Source organism: Emys orbicularis, chromosome 2, assembly GCF_028017835.1.
Source record: "Emys orbicularis isolate rEmyOrb1 chromosome 2, rEmyOrb1.hap1, whole genome shotgun sequence".
NCBI lineage: Eukaryota > Metazoa > Chordata > Testudines > Emydidae > Emys > Emys orbicularis.
The window spans coordinates 294,507,917-294,526,953 of record NC_088684.1 but is presented as its reverse complement, the minus strand read 5'-3'; the positions used below and the strand labels follow the sequence as shown (position 1 = coordinate 294,526,953).

The 19,037-nt window shown below is 52.0% G+C and overlaps 1 protein-coding gene across 1 annotated transcript in view; it reads right to left on the bottom strand.

The window, feature by feature from the left end:
* LOC135874880 (tumor necrosis factor receptor superfamily member 16-like) overlaps positions 1-18,783 on the bottom strand; it is a 44,556-nt gene extending 25,773 nt beyond the window's left edge. Inside the window, exon 1 of the mRNA XM_065399826.1 lies at positions 18,724-18,783. Within this exon, the coding sequence (XP_065255898.1) occupies positions 18,724-18,783 (60 nt within the window). The remainder of the gene's footprint in view (positions 1-18,723) is intronic.
* Between the last annotated feature and the right edge of the window lie 254 nt (positions 18,784-19,037).

Sequence of the window (19,037 nt, the reverse complement as noted above, 5' to 3'; positions counted from 1 at the left end):
GAGTGACATAAGAGAAGAAGCCCTTCTCTGGTTGATTCCCCGACCTTCAGGCGGGCTGGGGAGCCCCATGGGGGACCGTAAAGCACACCTGTTTGAAAACGCTGCCCACACAGAAGTCTATTGTGTGCTACCAGTGTCTCTGACTTACTATTTGCCCACAGGTGGTTGCAGGAATTCTAGAGCAGAGCTGGTCACGCTGTCCAGCTTGCAAACCGACCCAGTGCGGAGGTTAGATGCAGGGGAGGCCGCTTGCCACCATCCTGGCTTGTCTGACAAAGAGGTCTCGCTAAGGAGACCAGTGGCCCTTCTCTTTACAGACACTGCCCACCTCATGGCCCCAACCCCAGAGCTGGGAGGGCAAGCTGGGGGCTGGCAGGCAAATGGCCCCTTGCCCGCTCAGCTAACACGTCCCACAGATTTACAGACAGGAGGCAGAGGGGGTCTCCTCCCACCACAAGAGTGGTGGTGATCTGTAGAGTCCACATTTAGCCTGGGCATAAAAAGGTGCAGAGACCCTGGGGGATTAGAACATGGGATTCCAGAGGGTCTGGCCATCAATGCTTCTGCATCACCATTGGAAGCTCAGGGTGGGGGGATCTGCTGGGGGACCCTGGAAGCTAGACACTGCCGGAAGTACTGCCCAGCAGGGCCTGATTGGCGGCCCCTCACAGCCCATTGATTGGCTCATACCAGTATATAAACCAGGAAGCCAGCATGGGGAGCTGTCTGAGCAATGATGCAGACGCTGCCCGCTTGTTTCTGCTTCAGGCCTTGCCTTGCGGTGGACCTTAAGACTCTGGTTCCTGGCCCCAGTTTATCCCTGACTCTGCTAGTCGCCCCCTGACTGATTGGTGCCCGCCGGCTGCCCACGGCCTGGCCCTCACAGATCCTTGCAAGAGGAGTGGATGGAGAAGGAGGAATGTAGGGTTACTATATCTGAACTTTCAAAAAAGAGGACACTCCATTGGGGGGGTAGCCCCGCCCCCTAGCCACTCCCTCCCACTTCCCGCCCCCTGACAGCCCCCCCAGAACCCCCGACCCATCCACCCCCCCCGCTCCCTGTCCCCTGACTGCCCCCCTTCTCCAACTCCCCGGCCCCCTTACCGTGCCGCTCGGCTTAGAGCAGGTGTCTGGCTCCGTGCCCCAAGGAGCGCCCCACCCCGCCCGAGCGCTGCCGAGCGGCGTGCTGAGGCTGTGGAGGAGGGGGGTAGCGAGGAAGGGGCTCTGGCCGCCGCTGCCAGCCCCGCCGCCACGTTCCCTCACGGGCGCACAGCCCCGCCCCCCAGCGCTGCCAGGCGGCGTGCTAAGGCTGCAGGGGATGGGGGGAGCCGGGAAGAGGTTTTGGCTGCCGAGGCCCCAATGCGAGCGGCGCTCGGCTGCCCTGTCAGCCGCTTTTCGGTTGATAAATAGCCGACCGGGGGGAAATCCCGGACATTTTTAGATTTTTAGAAATCCCCCCCGGACGGCTATTTAAAGAGCAAAAAGCCGGACATGTCTGGGGAAATCCGGACGTATGGTAACCCTGAGGCATGGAGGGGACAGGATCACACGACTAAGTGATTTTCTCCCTTGTTGTTAGATGCTGATTTCACCTCAGGTCCTAAACCCCTGTCTATGACCCTTTTCAAATCCACAGGCCGACTGCCCCCCGCCCCGCAAACATCTCCCAGTGTAAAACAACAGCCACAGTTTATGCAGGACCTCCATATAAACCACAACTGCACTCGGGTGCCCCCCCCCCCCCGCCAGTGTTTAACTGACAAACTGTGTCCGGGAAGCGCACCCACATACCACCTTAATATCAAATTCCATTTGACGGATCAGTATCCAGACAAATAGCACCCTCGGGTCACGTCTACACTAACAAGCTGGCACAGCTGTACCGATCCAGCCACGCCGCTGTAAGATCCCTCGTGTAGTCAGCGAGAGCTCTTCTGTTGACATAATAAAACCAGCTCAACGAGCGTAGCGGGAGGGTGTCTCCCGCTGACAGAGGGCTGTGCACACGAGCATTCATGCCGGCAAAACTTCTGTCGCTCAGAGGTGTGAATAAAACACCCCCCGAGTGATAAAAGTTTTGCCGACGTAAGTGCTCGTGTAGACGTGGCCGAAGCTGTCAGGACAGAAATGTCCATTGGAAGGTCCCGAGGGAGTATTTCAACCAAAGGGGGAATGATTTAAAGCAACTTTTTTGGAGGGACTGGGATCCTATATGGAATGAATGCAGTGATTCCTTTCCCTAAGTAAGTGTGTCCTTCAGTCACTTCCTCCCTTCAGTTCCCGTGTTAAAGCCTTCCCCGTTTGCCTTAGCTAACGAGAGTCTAGCGCTCCCTTCTCCCCTCGGACAGAACCGGTGTTTATTCCAGGTATTGGAAAGGGACAGTAGCGTGGGGAAACATGCCGGATGAACAGCCCTTCAGACGGGGGCTCTCCAGCCATCGACGGGGGTAGGTATGCGGGTTGCTTGCACACACCCAACACGCTAGCATGTCCATGGGCTTCCGCGCTGACCCGGAGAGAAGGGCCCACAGGGCAGTTCAGTTTTATTCATGGATTTTCAAGGCCAGAAGGGTTGGACAAGCTCTAGTTCAGGAACAAGGGTCTGGGCTTGATGCAGGAAACACGGGTGGTCGTCTAGTCTGATCTCTTGATCATAGAATATCAGGGTTGGAAGGGACCTCAGGAGGTCATCTAGTCCAACCCCCTGCTCAAAGCAGGACCAACACCAACCAAATCATCCCAGCCAGGGCTTTGTCAAGCTGGGCCTTAAAAACCTCTAGGGATGGAGATTCCACCACCTCCCTAGGTAACTTGAAGACACAGGTTGGAGAATTTCACCGCGTTTTCTGCATCAAGCCCAGCAATCTGTGGATGAACTAGAGTGTATCTTTTGGGAGGATGTCCAAGTCATGGTTTAAATGCTTCCAATGATGGAGAATCCACCACGTCGCCCGGTGAGCTCTGCCAACGGTGGATCACCCTCCCTGTTAGAAACACCCAACCTACTGCCACTTTGAACGTTGACTTCAACTTGCAGCCCTTGGCCCTCGTCCGTCCTGTTTTCGTCTGCTCGATTAAAGAGCCCTCTAGTATCAAATATACTCGGTACTTAAAGGTCGTGATCAAGTGGCCCCTTTACCTCCTTTTTGATAAGCTACGTAGCTCGAGTGGGTTTCCTCTTGCACTGCAGACCTCCAACCAGTCTTGTAGCTCTCCTCTGATCCCTCTCCCCACCCAGGCAGATTGCTGGGAGTGCCCAGAGCACGCACGGCATAGGAGCATGTCCTCGCGGCTTGCCTTTGTTTTAAAGGCCCTTCATGGCGCCGCACCTTCCCTCTTCGCACATATCTGTCCCCCATCACCATAGCATCTGAGCCTCATGATCTCGGATGTATTTAGCCTCACCACCCCTGTGAGCTAATGCCATGCTGCGATCCCCATTTTACAGATGTGGACCCTGAGGCACAAGGGAGGCTGAACAGGGAGGCTGTAGCAGAGCAGAGATAGAATATCAGAGTTGGAAGGGACCTTAGGAGGTCATCTAGTCCAACCCCCTGCTCAAAGCAGGACCAATCCCCAGACAGATTTTTGCCCTAGATCCCTAAATGGCCCCCTCAAGAATTGAACTCACAAAGCTGAGTTTAGCTAAGTGCTCAGGTACTGCCCTAACCACAATGACATCCGTCCTCTCTTCCCACTTGCTCACTCTCCTCTCTCATTGCCGGGCGCTCCACCCTTTCTGCTGTGCCCTCTCTCACCTGCTCGACACCTCAGCCACCCTCTGCTCGACAACTTCTTCCACAATCCTCTGAGCCTGATGCCCTCCCTGAACTGGGCCATAAAGCCGCTCCCGTCTCCTTCTCCGCAAGACCACCTCTGCGGTGAGGCCTACAAGACATTGGCCAGAGGTGGCTCAAGGTTTGGGGGGGATGAATGTGCTTTAAAAGTTGTGTATATTTTGGCGTTTCCTTCTTCCCCCGCTCTTTGAAGATCACTTGTCTCTTTCGATGGTAAGCACTTCAGGTCAGGAGCCAGGCTACCTGTCAGGAACCGGGGCCTGCAGCAGAGCCGGTCTCCGGGCAACGTACCGAGCACAGCTGGCCTGTAGTAGGCTGCCTGACCGGTGGGAAGAGTCAGCAGCCTGGCTCTTAAGCCCAGCAGCAGTTCAGCGGCTGCTCAAAGCATTCGCCCATGGCTGCGATAGCTCCTGCCCCAGCCTTGGACCCAGCCGCACTTGTCTCTCTCCCTCCATCTTCCAATCTTTTCCCCCTCCCTCTCTCAGCCACACTCCTTCATCTTAGGTGCTCTGCCTCCCTCCTCTTTTCTTCTCTCACCCCACAGTCCTCGATGCAGGGGAGGTGATGAGAGAAGGGGACGCCTGGGCAATCCCCACCCACGTGTGGTGAGGGACGGGGTAATCTCCGCTGCATGGCGGCTCACCACTAAGAGTTTCTTCCCCTGCCCTTATGGACCTGCCTCTGCTTGTGTGTCTGTATGGTGGTGGTGGGGGGGGGAATGATTTATCTAGGTACTTATCTGATTCCCACCACTGCTGAATTGGAGCAGCTGTGTCCGTAGGTGTAGCCATGTGACCATTGGGAGTGCCGTCTGTGTACCGTGCCTGTCCATTTCTAAGGAGTCTGCCTGTCTCCTTCCTTGGAGGTTTTTAAAGCCCGGCTTGACAAAACCCTGGCTGGGCTGATTTAGTTGGGGATTGGTCCTGCTTTGAACGGGGGGTGGGACTAGATGACCTCCTGAGGTCCCTTCCAACCCTGATCTTCTCTGATTCTATGCTTGCTTGAAGCAGAGCTGAGGCAGCATGTTAGACAGGAGAAATGCCCTGTGCTCCCTCCTGGGGCCTTTGGTTCTTTCCTGATTTCACATTTTCACATAAAAGAAAAATCACTCAGGCTTGAGCGGTGCGGGAACATAAGAACGGCCACACTGGGTCAGATCAAAGGTCCATCTAGCCCAGTATCCTGTCTTCCAACGGTGGCCAATGCCAGCTGCTTCAGAAGGAATGAATAAAACAGGTAATCATCAAGTGATCCATCCCCTATCGTCCATTCCCAGCTTCTGGGAAACAGAGGCTAGGGACACCATCCCTGCCCAACCTCCATGAATTTATCTAGTTCCTTTTTGATCCCCTGTTATAGTCTTGGCCTTCACAACATCCTCTGGCAAAGAGTTCCACAGGTTGACTGTGCGTTGTGTGAAGAAATACTTCCTTTTGTTTGTTTTAAACCTACTGCCTATTAATTTCATTAGGTGACCCCTAGTTCTCGTATTATGAGAAGGAGTAAATAACACTTCCTTATTTATTTTCGCCTGGTGTACCTGCGGGCAGGTGTGTACACACGTTCCGTGCCTATAAGCATTTGTGTGTGTCTGTAGCTCCCTCTCTGTTTGTGCACTTGTCTGCCTGAGAATCTGAGTGTGCGTGAATCTAGCCAACTCTCATGACTTTATCACAAGCCTTGTGGTGAAATTCGGGGTGCTAATCTAGTGTCTCTGTGCTCCAAGAATATGATGAGATGAGATTCGCAGCAGTCATTCAATAAAGAAAAAAGTATGTTTCTGGCTCTCATGTCACAGAGAAAAGCTGGAAAATGTGACCCAAGCATGATTCTGAAGGCTCAGAAACTAGAAGGCAAAGAAAAAGAAGCCACTTTATTATTATTTTTTAATTCTCATGATTTTTAAACCAATCTCAGGATTGGGGGGGGGGGGGCAGATTCCTGATCTGTAGCTGCTCGAGGCTGGCAGCATTGTACACACTTGTGTGCACGTGAATATTAGTGCATTCGTTCTGTGTGCGTGGAGCTCCATGCACATGCATGTCGGTGAGCGTGTAAACATGCCTACCTTTGCGGGGGTGGTCTGAACATAACTGCAGGCTGAAAAGGAAACTCCTCGAATGCAGAAGGGACAAACTAGGGATCTTTGAAGAGAGACAGTCCCTGGCCCTCAGCAGCCCCTCTGTGTTCCCATTCCCCTGCAGAAGGCTCACCTCTACCATTACAGTTCAGAAGGGCTAAATGACACCCTTGTGCTTCCTCCGGCTTTCTCCCTCCACCCCACGGCTCCCCCCTGAAGTGTCTGTATCAGGGGTCGGCAGCCTTTCAGAAGTGGTGTGCCGAGTCTTCATTTATTCACTCTAATTTAAGGTTTGGCGTGCCAGTAATACACTTTAACGTTTTTAGAAGGGCTCTTTCTAAAAGTCTATAATATACAACTAAACTATTGTTGTATGTAAAGTAAATAAGGTTTATAAAATGTTTAAGAAGCTTCATTTAAAATTAAATTAAAATGCAGAGCCCCCCGGACCGGTGGCCAGGACCCGGGCAGTGTGAGTGACACTGAAAATCAGCTCGCGTGCCGCCTTCCACACGCGTGCCATAGGTTGCCTTCCCCTGCTCTATATTAACAGCAGTCAGAGTATGGGCATGCTGATTGCCTAGAAACAGTAACAGCTCTACAACAGGCCTCTTTCCTTCCCCAAAAAGGAGCCCGGCTAAGAACCAGGAAGGTGGGCACAAAGTGAGACTCCATGGCTGGATAGATCCCAGCTGACGGGACAAAACGACACTGTTCTGAGTGGTGGAACCCTGGCTGTTTCCCCGCTCGGAGTCAAAGCCTGTTCTAATTAAGCCCAAACCTTTCTCCCCAGCCCTCCCCCACCCCTTTCTTATGGGATGATCATATTACAATGACTTGATCCATATTTGCTACAGGAACTCGGCTGGCTGCATCTTTCAAGAGGCGCCGGGCCTTTAAATATTTTCCCTCTGAATCCAAGAACAAAGAAATTAATTGGCACCATGCATCTGGAGACAGTTAATTATCATAAGGCCATCTTAAAGGCACAGTGCCTAAATAAAGCAAGAAAGGAGAGGGAGGAGGCCTGGGCTGGGCTCTCCAAGGGAGAGAATCCAGAGGGCAGTGGATTTACTTTAATATACATTTGTCAGCGTCCATGTGTTTGGGAACGTTCAAACAGAAGGCAGTCCTGTTAGAGCAACAGAGCCCCCAATGTCTAACTGCCCCTCCTGTTTGCAAAGGCCCTTCTGGCTACATCCAGGTGTTCAGATTTTCGGTTAACTCTTTGGCTGCTGGTCCTCCTCCACTGCGGAGTGCGACGGAGCACTAAGCGGTACCTAAGAAGCGGCTCTGTTTTACAATTCATCTTTCAAATAGAAGAAGAAGAAGCAAGCATGGCTCAATGGCTAGGGGTGCTAACCTGAGACATGGGGTCATTTCCCAGCTCTGCCACAGATTTCCGGTGTGACCTTGGGCAAGTCACTTAGCCGCTCTGTGTCTCAGCTCCCCATCTTTACAATGGGGTTAATAGCCCCGCCCTGCCTCACAGGGAGTGCTGTGGGGATAAATACATTAACAATTGTGAAGTGCCCTGCTACTACAACAATGGGGGCCAGATAAACATCAAAGGGAGATCGGCACAGCCCTAGAGGGACCAGCACCACCTACTCAATCTTTCACCCCACTGACCACAGGAGTCTGGGTTTTCCCTACAGGTCTCCCCTTTGAATACCAGCCTGGCTTAATTGAGGAGATCTAACCAGATCCCAGCTAGATGTGGACACAACTGCAGGCCTTGGCGTCTATGGACCCAAAGAACCTCTGCTCCGAAGCGGCATCTGGTCCTGAGTAAAGTTCTGCTTTTTGGTTTGACTCAATTTTCTAGCTGGACTGGCTGAGGCACAAGGAGATCAAGTGACTCTGGCTGGAGGTCAGGGCTGGGATTAGAGTCTCTTGGATTCTCCGTGTTACACTTGAACTCCTGGGTAATGCGACCCTCTGCCATCCGCTGCAAACCTGAACAGATGGGGCCGATCAGCGGGACATGTGCCAAACAGAACAGAGATGCAAGACCTGCTGGGGCTTAAACTCCTCGGGCCGCAGCCGCAGCGGATGTAAATCAGCCCAGCGGCATTGAAGTCAATGCAAGTTATGACCATTTACACCAACTGAGGGCTTGGCCCCTTGGTGACCTCGGCGCTGTCTCTTTAAAGCTGAACTCCCCTCACCACCACCACCACCACCACCGCGTCCCAGTCTCTCTTAAAGAGGCGGCGCTTGTAATTTTTAAAAAAACCTCCATTTGCCAACCCCCGCAGCTTTTCCTGACCTGAGAAAAAGTGTTAAAAAGAAGGAGGATTTGAAATCAATAGAATAGCAGCTGAAGCAAGAGGTTGTCTCATTTGGTGAGTTAACCCCCCTCAGCAACGGTGCGGGCAGAGGCGTTCTGCAAAATGAGCATTCGGATAAAGCGGGAATTATATTAATCATTTATAAGGCCTGGCACTTCTGTGGGGCTTTGTTTCTAATCGCTGGGCTTGGGCCCCCTTTTTTTTTTTTACATCTCTGTGATGGATAAAGCAGATGGAGGATCCCCCCCAGCTCACTACTTGTTTCTTATACTGGGGCCTTGTCTACTTCGTCTTTCCTGGGCGTTTCTATGTGTGGCCGGAGAACAGGGGACAGATTTTCATTGGAACACAGAACTGGAACGGACCTTCTGGGTCATTGAGTCCAGCCCCCTGCTAGCGCCGGGCACGCCATGATATCGTCCCGCTCATAGATTTATCAACCTCCCTCTTCAAACTAGCGAGGGCGTTTGCCCCACAACTCCTACCGGGAAGCTGTTCCAGACCCTCGCTCCTCGGCTGGCTTTACAAAGAGCTGGGCTCATCAGGGGCTCTGCACTTATGAACATCTGACCCTGACTGTGGGGGCTGAGTACTTGAACAATCCGTTCCAAACCCGGCCTGTGGCATCTCAGTGAAAGAGCCCGGATTTCGGATACTGGCTAAGCCTCCAGTCTTGCAAACGATTTCTGCACATGCCTCAGGGCCGCCCAACAGGGTGGGGCAGCTGGCCCCAGTCACCCTACCCCCTATTTGAGAGGGCCCCCCCACAGAGCGACACACCGCTCAGGTTTGGCTCAGCTGCCCTCCCATCCCGACGGGGCAGCTGGGCCAAACCTGAGTGGCAACGCGACCCCATGCACCAGGTCACAGTGCCTGGAGGGGGGAGCCAAAACTGCCTATGCAGAATAAGTCCAGGGTTGGCTTGTTTGCCACCCCCACCTTCTGGACCTCTCCTTAGTATTTTTGCATTCTTGATTGGTTCGGGGTTTTATTTGGGGGGGGGGGGGTCAGTTTCCAGTTTCACCCTAGGTTCCCCCAACACCTCAGTGTGGCCCTGTTAACGTTAGGCAGGGGAGCAGTCCCACTGACTTCAAGCTCCTCATGGGCTTCAAGTTAAGCTTGTGTGTAAATGTTTGCCTAAGTGAGATCAGAAGGGACTGCGGGGGAAGCTGTTCTCCGAGCTATTCCCCATGAACTCTGCAAAGCTCAGCACTGGAGATTTCCCTCATATTGTTGCGATTAAGGGCAGAAACGGTCAAGTTCCAGAGGAAACCGCCCTGTGAAATTTCCAGAGATGTTCACTCAACTCTGTTCATTTCAAATCAGCCCCATTTCTGAGCAAACATGGGGCATCTCACATCAACATTTTGAAATCCAAAACAAATGGCCCGTATTGTGGGCTGGGGTACACGGGTGTAGCACTGTTGGAGCTGGGCTGGTTGGCCCCAGCTGAGGATCTGGCCCTTGGTTTGGACACAGCTCAGCGCCCACGTTCGAATATGCAAGATTTTGGGGTCTGCATATGGAGGGTAGGAAAAAAGAAACGGCCAATATACAGGGTGGGGGGAAAAGAACATTTAGCAGGTGGAAAATATCCTGAAAAGGAATTGTGAAAATTGTCACTGGTGTTCCTGATCTCCACGCATGTGCAGGCACCGCACGTTCCTGATCTCCACACACGTGCTCATACCGAGCGTTCCTGATCTCCAAGCACGCTCACCGAGCATTCCTAATCACCAGGCACGCATGCTCACTGAGCGTTGCTAATCGCCATGCACGCACATACCGAGCGTTCCAGATCTCCACGTATGCGCTCGTACCAAGCGTTCCTGACCTCCACACGCACACGCCCCAAGCGTTCCTGATCGCCAGGCACGCTCACCGAGCATTCCTGATCACCAGGCATGCGCATACCGAGCGTTCCAGATCTCCATGCGTGCGCACACATCACACGTTCCTGATCTCCAGGAGCACGCACAGAGTATTGCACAGCCCCTGTGAGCGCTCGTGGTCCCCACCCTTTCCCGTGGCTCTTTCTTTCTTAGCAGGCCCTAATCAGGTGTGATTGGCAGACGTATGAATAGCGGAGGGTGGAAGCTTCTCTCAGAGGAACAGTGGAGTAACAAGAAGGGTCCGACTGGCAAAGGGAGGGGACCCCCAGCAGAACCGGCCATGTACATGTTATTCCCACCCGATCTGTTACATGGCTGGCGTCCCCCTCCCCATGCCAGTCTCACCCAGCTTGTTACTTGCCTGTTCCACTGCTAATACCTTGCCCCTCCACTGCTCACAGCCTCACACCCAAGGGGCTAAGCCGGGTAAGCACCCCCGCAGCTATCCACACTGCGCTGGTGACATGTCTGAGCCATAAATAGCAGCACACACACACACACCCCCCCGCCGCCAGTCGCATCCAACCTGTTGTAAGGCTCTTCCAGGAGTAGCTCCTCCACCCACCCCAGTCAATCCTGCCCAACCTGTTAGATGGGCTGTTCCACTGACAGCATCCCCCCCCCCCGCTCCTACGCTATTCACACCCAACTGGGTGTTCCATTCACAGCAGCCCCCCCGCATCCTCCTCGGCCTCACGCTTCTCAATGAACTCCCCATCCAGTCCTCCAGAACACCCTGCTGCTGCAAGGAGAGGAGAGAGAACACGACCTCCCGGTCACATCGCTTATACTCGGGGCGTGTCTACACTGTGTCGGTCTCGCCAGGCTAGTGTAGACACAGCCCAACAGAAGGGGTTTCTCTGTCGACCGGGTGACATTAGCTACGGATCCGCACAGCTGCGTCTAGGCTGGAGGTGAGGCCGGCATAGGTCTGGCAATCAGGGGTGTGTTTTTTCACAGCTACTCTGACTTTACTTTCACGTGCTCCCTAAGCCTTAGGTACTGTGGTGCCCGAGGACAGAATACCGAACAGGCTAGAACAGCTGTGGGGCGAGCAGCAGGCTCTTCACTCCAACCCCTCTCTCATTTTTGCTGCCCAAACGCGATTAACGCTGAGGTTTGGGGTGTTCCGGGAATAACGAAGCCAGGAGACCATCAATACCCAGCGCATGTTTATTGCTTATTCCTACAGCAGTGCTTGGAGACCACGCCCCAGACTGGGGGCTCCTTGTCCATGCCATGCTCCGAGGGACTTGCAAACTAAATCAACAAGCCAACGGGTGGAAGGAGAAGTGACTTGCCCAGGGTCAAACAACACATCAGTGGCAGAGCCAGGCAGCTCTGCTATGTCTCCGTCCAGTGACCATCTTGCCTAGCTCCTATTGACTCAAAGGTGTCGCCAATTGTTGGACATGCGCAGTTCGTTCTTAAAAATGCTCAAGAGACCAAATACCGAACTTAGCCACACTGACTGTCTAAAGACAAAAGCCACATGATATGAAAAGGAGACACGCAGACCCCTCCTTCCAGGAAGCAGCTTGTACCGGGGCAGAACATTCATGTATTTTGCCAAATTTCCTATTTTCGGACTTGATTTTTGCGAAGTGTTGTGGATACCTGACATGGGTGAACAGAACTGTGGGGAAGGAACATAATACATTCAGGTAACATAGCTTCTCAACACTTAGATAAATCATGTATGCTATATTAATACCATGCCTCTAATAGCTATCAGTGTGGTTATGCTACGCCTAACATGTAGGTATTGGCTAACAGCCAGAAACTGAAGGAAAACCCACAGCCTGGATCCAGACAGCCCCAAGATTTGCAGAAAGTTTCAGAACCAGATCTCGATGCCGACTGTACAACTTGAGCCAGTTTGCGCATTAAGGGCATCGTCCCCTTTTAGCATTCACACATCACTAGCGTTAGAGTTAATAAGCGGATAATCTAGCAACATCAATGGGCAAATTACTCACCGGGACAGTCCAGGCTTTTTGTTTTCCCAAAATTTCCTGCTGTTACCACCCCTGGTGGAGCTGAACTGGTGGGAGCAGCAGTGGGAAACGGGGCCAAAAGGACAGCTGTAGACACGGAGAATGGGATGTGAGATCTACTGGCCTGCAGACCGAAACTGCTGCAGAACCAAGCAGTAGGCGAGGACTCTGGAAGTGGGGGATGGGGAGGCTGGCTCATGAGAGCCGGTGCTGGCCAGTGGCTAGCACACTGGGCTAGGGTTTGGGAGACCTGCTAGCCACCACTGTAATAAACAACAACTCACTACGCTGCCCACAGAATAAAACAGCTGGAGAGCGAGTGCGTGGGGGTGTTCTTTACTGGCAGTGTTGTCTGGTGGCTAATGTCAGAGTACACCTGGCTTCTATTCCTGGCTCAGCCACGGACACCTGCTACAGCCTTGGGCTGCTCAAAAACTCCATGCCTCAGTTTCCCCATCTACGCAGTGGGAATAGCAGTTTCCACCGGCCTCCCAGGTGGGCTGGGAGCATACGTTCACTTTGACAGCCCCAGATACAAGGGCTAAGTATTAGTAAGATATTAATTTTAACCCAGCCCAGGACTGTTTAACACAAGGGATTCAGAGCAGAACATGCCTCTCGCCTTGAGTCTAGAAAGCCAGCCTGCTTTTCACCCCCTCTCCCTCGAAGTCACTGGTCCAGACCTCATCCTCCTGAGGTCGATTATTATATTATGGCAGCTGTCAAGGACCCCAGCAAGGATCAATACCCCATTGTGCTGAGCCCTGTGCAACAGAAATAGAGAGACAGCCACTGTCCGGGCCTCTAAGTGAGCTCCGTGTCATTTACTGGGAGGGAGACATTCAATCGCTCTGCAGGGATATTAACAAAACCAGGGCCACATCCGTTAGAGCAAAGGTTTCCCTCAGCTCAAGCCCGCTCTTTGCCCTGCACCCCAGAGGTGGCTGCATTCCGGGAGCGCTACGTGTACATCGCACGAAAGGCTCTGTATGGATCTCATGTACCTATTCGGACCCTGCCTAACCCAGTCTGCTCTCTCCTGCTTTGGGATTTCCAGTCCAGACAGTACAAAACGTCACCCGGCATCCTTCCCCCATCTTCATTTCAATGTGGGTACCAGCATCGAAGCGGCAAGGGAGAATTGCAGTGGCAGAGAAGTCAGAGATAGATCCAATCTACCTCGGAGCCTGGTGCAGCATAGGTCCCTCACAACTCCAATGCTAACAGCGTGCCCTCTCCTTTAAAAAAACCTCAGTTCATCAGGCTTGCATCAGTTCCCCTTGGAAATCTAACCGCACTCATTGTCAGTAAGTGCTGCTTAAGACTTAGCCTTAAATTCATCCCATTGTACACACACACCCCCTTCCTATACTCACTACATCCGCCTAAATAACCCTCTGCTGGATTTGCAGCCTGGAAATACTGCTAGCTAGTTGGCATGTCTCCCGCATGTCAACCAAGCTAGACATATCGGGCCTGATCCACAGATCAGTGAAATCAATGGAAAGACTCCCCTGGACTTCCAAGGCCATTCAACTTTCTGCATGAGGCCAGGTCTTACTGACCTTCTCTGAGGTCCCTCCAGTGTGATTCCTCCTGCTTCAGGGCTCTGATTACTAGAGGTCAGGAGGAGACCTCATGTGGGAGACAGATTATCCCACATCTGCTACTGTGGGGTTCTTATACCTTCCTCTGAACTGTCTGGTGCTGCTCCCTGCCAGAGACATGGTATTGGACTATGCACCTCGGGTCTGATCCGGTCTGGTGGCATCTATGTGCCTGTGTTGATTCCATTTTAGGATATACGCAAGGCCTTGCTTCCAGAGGGTCCTAGATTCTATGAATAGGAAAATGTCACTCCCTGCAATAAAGGAAGTGGGTTCTGGAATAAAAATGTGAGTTCGGGCTGGGGTGTCATCTGTGCCTGTGCATGCGATTGTGTGTGGGGCAGTGTGTGCGTGAGTGGGATGCATATGTGTGTGTGTTGTGTAAACTGTCGTGCTCTGCCGTAGGAAATCACATTAGGGATTAAACAGCGGTGGCTGCACAGACTCTCCGGCAAATTACAGGCTACTGCAAGGATCGAGTTTCGTTTACCCTCCGAAAAAAAAATTACGGGCCAAGGAAGAAGAAAATATACTCTTTATATGGGGCAGCGAAGCTTTTACAAGTGCGGAGGGGGGCGGGCAGTGAGCTCACACGCCTGCAGCAGGAAATCATTATCTCCCCTGAAAAGGAGACGTTTTGTTGGGAGCCTGGAAACAACCTCAGTGTTTCTTTGTGCAGAGCTTTGTGCGTGTGTATCTACACAGTGTGTGTGTGTGCAGACCCTCGGCAGGTGTCGAGCTGCCTAGCTCTGTTCAGTGGAACTCTGCGATTTGTACCAGCCCTGGGCCTGGCCCACTATCCTATTTGCTAGCAGCTCGGGTGTGTTTGTGTCGGGGCTCTTTGTGCAACTCGGCTGGGTTCGTCCAGTGCAGCGGTGGTGTCGCGCGGACTGTGAGTGTGCCTGCGTCAGTGTGTGTTGGTGTGCACAGCCAGGGCATCCGTTCTAGGAGCCGCATTCTCCAAAAAGCTGCGGGCTCAGCACTCACCGTCAGTGCCAGATTTTCACGTCCTCTGCTTGCATGAGAAGTGCAGAGTCCAGCCGCACTGGAAGCCAGCTGGCTGGGATCTGGGTCCCTCCTTCACTGTGTGTGGGGGTCACTGGCATGTGCTTTTTGGGGCGGGGCCTATCACTCACTCTGTGCACCTACAGCACCTAGCACAATGGGGCTCGGCTCTCAATTAGGGCTTGGGGAGAATGGGGGGACCCCGGTATGGGGGAAGAGGGCACACAGAGCCCTTGGCATGAGGGACCTTGGTGTGGGAGGAGGAGAAGAAATGGGGACCCCCAGAGCTCCTGGCATGGCGGGGGGGCAGGGAGTCCCCGAAACAGAGGGGGATGGGAGGGTGAGACATCGGGAGCTCGTGGGGTGTGCACTGGGCCTATAGAAGCAATAAAGTGTGCAACCCTCTGGTGATAATAACAAAGTGTGTGTGTGTGTGTGTTACCCATTGCACCAGCCTTTAGGCCAGGATGCTACCAGCTGTTGCCAGCGGTGGGTACCTTTGCTGAGACAGCACACTGGCTCTGCCACTCTGTGGCCAGACTGCCAAGGTGTAAGCCAGGTGGTAGTGGGGGGGGGGGTGCACTGCTCCCTACCTCTCCATGGTGAGTTACCTCATTCCAACATGGGACTTTACAGGGCGCTCTTATAAAGCCCCCTGCCTGCGTCCTGCCTTGAGTCCCTGCTGCTCACCCGAACCTTTGAGAGGTCTCTTTAAATAGAAGTAGGAGGAAAGTCCTCCTGACCCCACCTCCGCCCACAAAACCAGCTCATTTGTTTTCTGTCCACACTGAGAGAGCGAGACCCCAGAGATCAGGCAAAGATGGGCTATAAAAAAAATCCCTTGGTGTACTGCAGGCGAGGGTCCTACACCCGGTGGTTACTAACAGAACCTTTGAGCTCATGTCGCTGGGCTTGAGGCTTTCCTGTGTGGATCAAACTGGGTTTACTGGAGGCCAGCGACATGACAAGCCGGAAACACCAGCACTCCCTCTCAGGGGAGCTGAACATCCTCCGGCCTGGCCGGATGTCAGCCAGCGTTTAGCTGAGACCCATGGACTGAAAGTGCTCAGCTCCTTGTGGGCCAGGGCCCTAGACTGTAAAGTCCTCAGGACAAGCTTGGTGTCTTATGGATGTGTGCAACTCCATGAGCACCTGTCGTGATTGCATGGGTCTGATCCAAAATTCCCATTAAAGTCTTCGGGAGGGGAGTCTTTCCATTGCCTCTAATGGGAGTTTGAGTCATAGGCTCTAATTCTCCGCTGGTGTCAACAGCCAAATGCCACCCAAGTCAAGGAAGCATTCACACCAGCAGAGAATTTGGCCCACAATTTTTAAGAGACCACTATGATCATCTCTGGCCTGTGCATAACACAGGTCAGAGAATTTTGAGAAAGAAAGAAAGAAAGAAAGAAAGAAAGAAGGCTAGAAGGCTAGATAGATAGATAGATAGATAGATAGATAGATAGATAGATAGATAGATGGGGGTGTGGGGATAGATAGATGGAAAGATAGAGGGTGTGTGTGGGGATAGATAGATAGATAGATAGATAGATAGATAGATAGATAGATGGGGGTGTGGGGATAGATAGATGGAAAGATAGAGGGTGTGTGTGGGGATAGATAGATAGATAGATAGATAGATAGATAGATAGATAGATAGATAGATAGATAGATAGATAGAGGGGGGTGTGGGGATAGATAGATGGAAAGATAGAGGGTGTGTGTGGGGATAGATAGATAGATAGATAGATAGATAGATAGATAGATAGATAGATAGATAGATAGATAGAGGGGGTGTGGGGATAGATAGATGGAAAGATAGAGGGTGTGTGTGGGGATAGATAGATAGATAGATAGATAGATAGATAGATAGATAGATAGATAGATAGATAGATAGAGGGGGTGTGGGGATAGATAGATAGATAGATAGATAGATAGATAGATAGATAGATAGATAGATAGATAGATAGATAGATAGATAGATAGATAGATAGATAGATGGGGGTGTGGGGATAGATAGATGGAAAGATAGAGGGTGTGTGTGGGAGATAGATAGATAGATAGATAGATAGATAGATAGATAGATAGATAGAGGGGGTGTGGGGATAGATAGATAGATAGATAGATAGATAGATAGATAGATAGATAGATAGATAGATAGATAGATAGATAGATAGAGGGGGTGTGGGGATAGATAGATAGATAGATAGATAGATAGATAGATAGATAGATAGATAGAGGGGGTGTATGGGGATAGATAGATAGATAGATAGATAGATAGATAGATAGATAGATAGATAGATAGATAGATAGATAGATAGATAGATAGATAGGGATGTGGGGATAGATAGATGGAAAGATAGAGGGTGTGTGTGGGGATAGATAGATAGATAGATAGATAGATAGATAGATAGATAGATAGATAGATAGATAGATAGATAGATAGATGGTGTGTGTGGGGATAGATAGATAGATAGATAGATAGATAGATAGATTTAATGAAAAATCTCTCACTACCTGTTGGTAAAAATTAACAGGCCAAATTCATCCCTCTGTGAACCCATTGACTGGCCCAGTGTTTACATCTTCTACAAAGTGAATAATGACCCAGCTGACACCCCCTCACCCCAATCTCACCCAGCCTGAACAGCAGGACAGAGATGTGAATCTGCCGAGTTTTCCCCAAGTTTATAAAAGCAGCCCTTCCGAAAACAGTCTGAGCATTGGTCTGAAAACAAAAACAACACAAGTTCCCTAAGGGCTTCTTCAAAGCAGAGTCTAACTAAAACCCCAGCCCCGCTTCACAGTCACTCCTGCACCAAGCAATTCCTCCCCAAAGAATGGTTTACAACTGCATTCATTATTTTATTTATTTTATGCACCCCACCCAACAACAGCCCCTCCTCAACTAAACGAAAAATCTCCCTGAGTCACAACTAATAAGAATAGAAAAATGAAGCCATGCAATGTTAATTACCTCCTCAGGATATAGGAGGATAAATGCAGCTTTTATATGGGCTGACCGCATAATTACAGAGACTGGCTGCACAAAAATGTTAATTCCAGACCAGGAAAATGTGTTCCACATTAATCCTGACATGAAATTTACTGGAAAGAATGAATGAGGGACTCGCATTGCTTTTCTGTCTCTCTCTCTCTCTCTCACACACACAAGGCTGGATTCTGCTCTCACCCCCAGTCCCAATGGGGGCAAAATCAAAGCAGCTGTTAATGGATCTCCATCGGGGAGATGGAGAGCCAGCCTCAGTGTCTTGCCCACCTGTGAGATCGCTAGATTGTCCAGTACAAAATCAGGCTAGAGCTAAACACAGGCCACCAATGCAAACCAAAGGCTGGTTCTGGTTCTTGATTCTGCTCTCACATACACCAGGGCAGTTTGAGTTTAGCTGAAGTTTGCAGGGAGGTAAGTGACAGCCGAGCCCAGCCCCAAACCCAAACCCTTTCCCCTTCTCCAGCGAAGTCGGTGGCAAAACCCCTTCGATCTACTTCAAAAACTAAAGGACTGGAGGGGTGGGGCGCACCCACTCCGCTCTGTAATGCCCCACGTATTTGTAAGCCGTGCAAACCGGAGATCCATGCAAAACCCAGGGGCTGCGCCTGGTCGTATCTCCCCCCTTTAAAATGCAAACCGATTTTACTCACCGTTCCCTCCCCCGATCAGAGAAACCGGGTAACTTTGACCTCTCTGGAGCAAGGGGGGGGGGGCTTCAGAGGAATCGCAGGGGAAGGCAAAACCCCCCGTCCCCTTCCTCTAGTGTTCACGGCACTCTTTCCTTGCACGCGGGGTGAGTGAGTGTGTGTGGGCGTGCAAGGGGGGGGGAGCGGGTGTGAAACCTGGATTCCAAAGGCTGCAGCCCGATCCCAACCCGATGATTCCCACGGGCCAGGTCAGTGTCTCCCGAAACCCCCCCCCCCTCCCCCCGCCCCAGCCCTGTTACTGTCAAGCACACAAGCCTCTCCAGGCTGGCAACCGGCCTGGGTCCTACTGGGCAGCGGCCGGGGGGGGGGGGCGAGGAGCCGGGGCACCCACCTTGCCAGGGAAGAGCTGGCTGAGTAGCAGGAGGCAGAGAGGAACCCTGGTCACTTGCATCTCGGCTTCTCCACCGTCCGTCCGTCTGTCCCGGCCGCCTCGCCCCCTGCCCCCCTTGCAATTAATAAGCAAATGCAGGGCTCGTGCGGGGAGGGGGGGGGGTCGTCCTTTGATCCAGCGGATCTGTTGTTTGGAGGGGGGGGCGCTGATGCAAAGTTAAGAGAAACCCCGCCGCATCTAGCAGTCTGCTAGAAAAATAAACTCCAACACAAAGCAGCGGCCGCAGGAGGACTTGTTGTGTCTGGCATCAGCCC